The 5,255-nt window shown below is 33.2% G+C and overlaps 1 protein-coding gene across 1 annotated transcript; it reads left to right on the top strand.

Annotated features, from left to right (window-relative positions):
- The first annotated feature begins 444 nt into the window (after positions 1-444).
- Positions 445-3,336, top strand: LOC137810330 (phenylcoumaran benzylic ether reductase Pyrc5). The gene is made up of 5 exons (XM_068611537.2): positions 445-558; positions 1,946-1,999; positions 2,303-2,540; positions 2,737-2,940; positions 3,122-3,336. The coding sequence occupies exons 1-5, from the start codon at positions 445-447 to the stop codon at positions 3,334-3,336; spliced, it is 825 nt and encodes a 274-aa protein (XP_068467638.2).
- Positions 3,337-5,255: the final 1,919 nt, after the last annotated feature.

Raw genomic sequence — 5,255 nt, 5'->3', positions numbered from 1 at the left:
ACGTTCCGCACTAATGGGGATCATGGCGGTGGTATTGCTCTCGTTCTTGAACACATTCTTCGGGTGTCAGAGCCAGCCGCTCACAGTGACGATGATATCAGTTCAGGTGGCGACGCTTCCCATCGGGTGCTTCATGGAGAAGGTTCTCCCGGGAACGAAGGTTCAGATCTGAGGGAGAGAATTTTCACTTAACCCTGGCCCCTTCAACACAAAGGAGCACGTGCTGATTTCGATATTGGCGAATGCTGGTTCCGCGTTTGGGAGTGGTTCGGTTTATGCCGTTGGCATTGTTGATATAATACGCGTGTTTTATGGGAGAAGGATTACATTATTGTCTAGCTGGCTCCCGGTCTTGACCACACAGGTAATGTTAAATGTATAAGACTTGAGTCAAGATTGAAACAAATTGTGTTGCATTATTCTTTGAATACTGAAGGATTAGCTATGGTTATGAATGTAGGTGTTAGGGTATGGATGGCGAGGATAATGAAGAAGTACGTGGTGGAGCCGGCAGAGATGTGGTGGCCCGGTACTCTAGGTCTAAGTCTCTCTCTTCAGGTAAACTAATCATCTTTTCCACTATTTTCACTTTTTTAATCCATTTACTTTCTCAATTTTATTTTACCAATTCCATTCTATATTCTATTATTTTAATACCACAATTTCAACTCTTTTATAACTTAAATCTACAATTAATTGTGAATTGAATGCATATATTTTGTAACAGTATGATGAAGTATAAAAAGTTAAGATGTAAAAATACACCTCTGCCGTTATTCATTACATAATGTGATATTCACTATATTTGTAATATATCATTTCCTATCATAGGAATTCACGATATTATAAGATGTTTCCATTGATTCCAATTTTGGCTTTATTTAAGAGAAACTCCTTTTTTAATTGAAATCAACCGGGGAAACGATTTGCATAGCTTAACAAGTTCATATTTTTTTAAAAGATTATTTTTTTTATACTGTTTTGTAATTTAGATCAATTCAACGTTGAGTTTTTCAAGGACTTTAAATTATTAAATAAAAAATTAATAAAAAAAATTATAAATGAACTATAATTTTCAAAAGTATCAAATTATCATATCCCATGGTTTACTATTTGTAATTATATTTTTAGTAGCGTGCCTGATACGGCTTATATTTGATCTAATCACATTGATTATCATAGTTTACTATTTGTAATTATATTTTTAGTGGCGTGTCCCATATTTGATGACCACCATCGTCCTTTCCTTACGTGTTTATTGTGCTTTTATATTTATATTTTGATTAATTAATGTTTGATTTTAGTATCTCAATATCTTGTTACTCGATATTTCAATTGTGACAATTAAGTTATTTCATTGTTTTTAATTGGCATAAACCATCAAACCATCGTCGTTTCCTTTTATTATTCATGTACTAATTCAAAAAAATTTAAATGTACAGTTTTTCAGCGACCAACACAGGCTAGATTCAGAAGAATTGGAGTATGTGAAAGCAACATGGTCAAAATATTTTGTAACAGAGATAAATCATTATAATGGTATATTTTTTCATTTATTAGGAAAACATTTTGTAGAATGTTATAACTTGTTGTATATATTTTTCATATTTAAAATATGATTTAAAATGTTTTTATATTTTGGAATTTGATATTTTATGCAGGTTTGAGATTTTATTTTATTTTTATTTTTTTTAAACCCACATATAACGACGGTTCCATGTGGAACCGTCTTTAAAAGTCCCACATACAACGACGGTTATATGTGGAACCGTCGTTAAAAGTCCCACATATAACGACGGTTCAACAACCGTCGTTAAAAATGATTACTTTTTAACGACGCCTGCAATAACGACAGTTTGGAAACCGTCTTTATATGTCCTTTTTAACCGTCGTTAATGTACCTTTTTGTACTAGTGTGGTAATATCTACTGTGAGTCACATGCAGTTAGATGATCAATATAAGATCATTTCTGCTATTAAGGAAGCCGGAAATGTTAAGGTACCTAAAAAATTTATTGTTCTTGTTTTTCTCCATGTTTGCACCAAACATGCAAACCAAGATTATGCTTATAACTTTGTGATTGGAAGTTTCATGAAACTGTCATTGTCACAGAGTAATTTGGTTAGCTAGGTTTGATATAATAAGAAATGATTTTCAATTTTGACTTTTAGATGGATTTGGCAATAGTGTACTTCAATGTCATTTACCTTAATTATCATTGGAAAAAAGTATTGTGGTTGTCTTTCTCCGTGACAAACAAATATATGTTGGAGTTGTTGTCATATAGTTATTTATTTGCAGAGGTTTTTTCCTTCAGAATTTGGAAATGATGTGGATCGAACTCATGCTGTAGACGAAGGACACAAGCTATTTGACACTAAAGTTCAAATTCGTCGAACCATTGAGGCTGAAGGAATTCCTTATACCTATGTGGTGGCCAACTTTTTCACTGGACACTTCCTACCCACTTGGTCACATCTTCGTGGCCTAACACCCCCAATTGATACTGTTGTTATTCTTGGAGATGGAAACACCAAAGGCACGTAAACACACTTTTATGCATGCATGCATGGAGCAGTCTATGTTTTGATACAAATTACGATTTGATTCACTTTTTCACACGATTTGATTTTTTTTGTGTGGTTTGTTTTGATTCTTTTGCACACCCTGATTTTCATTTGGATTAAGAGTTTATATATCACAAATCTACCTATTAACTTTTGTTTCATTTACAGTTGTTCTTAATACGGAAGAGGATGTTGCCACTTACACCATTAGAAGCGTTGATGATCCAAGAACCTTAAACAAAATTCTCTATGTCCGACCACATGGTAACACCTTGTCATACAATGACCTTGTATCTCTCTGGGAGAAGCATCACAGTGAAATTCTCAAGAGAGTCTATGTAACAGAAGATAAAGTTTTGAAGTGTATTAAAGGTTAGTGTCAAGTGAATTATAGTGCATGTTCGACATGTGTCCTATTAGTTGAAAGAAACGTATGGTGAACTTGCTTCTTTCACTTCACAAAAATCATGTTCTTTGGTTAGCTTGAAATTATTGCGCAAAGGGCTTCTAAATATGTGTTTGTGCTGATAATTGCAATTTCTTGTTCTTGTAGAATCTTCATTCCCCATCAACATGGGTCTGTCAATTTGCCACTCTGCATATGTGAAGGGAGATCACACAAACTATGAAATTAAGCCTTCATTTGGAGTTGAAGCTTCAATGCTATATCCTGACGTTAAATACACCACTTTAGACGAGTTCTTCCTTCATAATGATGCTTGCACTCCATTTTACTTGAACCAACTTATACTGGTTAACGATATATAGAATATTGATTAATTGGAAGGAGGGGTGAAAATTCTAGTATATTTATCTGTATGTACGTGTTGGTTTTGCTTAAAGATACATAAAACAGAGTTAGGATATATTTTCCTACGGTAAAAGTTAGTTCTCCAAATAAAGAATCATAGAGTTAGTGTCTGGAGATGCTAAAGCAATTCTAGTTCTGTAATTAAAGTAATGAAATAAATGTTTTGCAAGTGTTTATTATTGCCTCTTTTTTTGTGGCAAGAGACTACTTCTTTTCTTTCATAAATGATTTATTGGCTGAAGCACGATTTTATGGATTTTACTGATTTCATTCACCTGTGCAAGGTACTAGGGTTAAGTTGTGCATCATCCAAATTTAGGCTATTTTTTCTCACTATTCTCTAAAATTCTTAACTCACTCTTTTATGTTACAATAAATATTTTAAAATCCTGGTTAGCATCATGGAATGGCCAACCCCAACAAAACTATGATGTCGTAGCAGATTGCAAGATGGAAGCTATACTAAAAACAATGAAAAATAATTGTATTTTTATAAACCAATAAATGCTCAAAAAGAATAAAGGCATGTCATCCTAACAATTTAATTATCAAAAAGTCATACTCTAGAAACAATGATATAGTTGAAGCCATAACTACCATCATTAACAAAAAAAAAGTCTTAATTATAACTGACCCATTGAATATATTCAATGATAATTATTCCAAAAGTCTTGGAATTATAACTCTCTCTTGAAAATGTGATGAGCATTAATTATATCCATTGTCTCTTGATGAAGAAGTATTCTTCTCATTCTCTATATAAAGGGAACTTGTGAGGAAGAGAAATGCAAACAAGTGAGAATAGCAACATAGAGAGTAAAAGAGAGAGTTGATATCCACCAGAGTGAGATTAGAAATTCTAGTGAAAGGCTAGAGAGACATTGTATTCTATCATTGTTGGGCAAGATTAAGTGTTATCCTCACAGAGTGAGAGAAACAAATATTGTAATTCTACTTTCATAGTGAAGACATTTTCTAGACTAGGTCTCGTGGGTTTTTATTTCTCAACTTGAGAATGTTTTCCCACATTAAAAATTCTCGGTGTCATTATTCTATTTTGCTTTATTTTTCTTTTATATGCTTATTGATTTTGCAAGTGTATCTACACCAAAGAGGGAGAATTAGTTCTAATTTTCCCAACATTGGTATCAGAGCTTAGTTCTAATACAAGATGGAATGAACCATTTATGATGGAGACATGTTTAAGTTGACAACGGACAATTATTCCTATTGGAAGCCCATGATGGACGATCACTTATACTGTAAGGATATGCATGAGCCCATTTTTTGTATAGACAAGCCAGAAGGTAAGAGTGATAAAGATTGGGAACTTTTGAATAAAAAAATTGTTACAATGATTTGAAAGTATATTGATAGAAGTTTGTTTGAGCATGTGTCCACATACACAAATGCTTATGAGTTATGGTCAAAAGTTGAATCTATGATTCAAAAGAAAACTCCAAGAAATAAGGCATATCTTGTTAGAAGACTGGTAAAACTTGACTACACAGATGGTCAAAGTATGATGGAGCACTTAAATTCATTCAAGGGTCTTGTCAATCAATTGACATATGAAGATTGATGATGAGTTGCAGGCACTTTTGTTACTCAATTTGTTGCCTGAGAGTTGATAGTAGTCATGCTCAGCAACTAAATCCCTTATGGGAAGATCTCAATGGACATTGTTTCAGACAATTTGTTGAATGAAGAATCCAGAAAGGAAGAAAGAGGTACAAATGTTCAATATGAAGCAAATGTTCTTGAGAAGTGAGGAAGAGATGAAACTTGTGGAAAAAAATGAATCCCATAGAAGAAACAAAAGCAAAGCCAAAGGTCGCTCTCAGTCTCGCACAATAACAACAATATGCTATTATTG

This window comes from Phaseolus vulgaris, chromosome 11, assembly GCF_051622355.1.
Source record: "Phaseolus vulgaris cultivar YP4 chromosome 11, ASM5162235v1, whole genome shotgun sequence".
NCBI classification, from domain to species: domain Eukaryota; kingdom Viridiplantae; phylum Streptophyta; class Magnoliopsida; order Fabales; family Fabaceae; genus Phaseolus; species Phaseolus vulgaris.
Note: the sequence above shows the minus strand (reverse complement) of the source record. Positions and strands in the feature narration are given on the sequence as shown.

What these genes read in the sequence shown, in the direction of transcription:
- LOC137810330 (XM_068611537.2), top strand. Translation starts at nt 445, where the DNA reads ATGGTTATGAATGTAGGTGTTAGGGTATGGATGGCGAGGATAATGAAG. An exon ending in AGGAAGCCGGAAATGTTAAG is followed by an intron (nt 2,000 to 2,302) that starts GTACCTAAAAAA and finishes ATTTATTTGCAG; the next exon opens with AGGTTTTTTCCTTCAGAATT. An exon ending in TGGAGATGGAAACACCAAAG is followed by an intron (nt 2,541 to 2,736) that starts GCACGTAAACAC and finishes TTTCATTTACAG; the next exon opens with TTGTTCTTAATACGGAAGAG.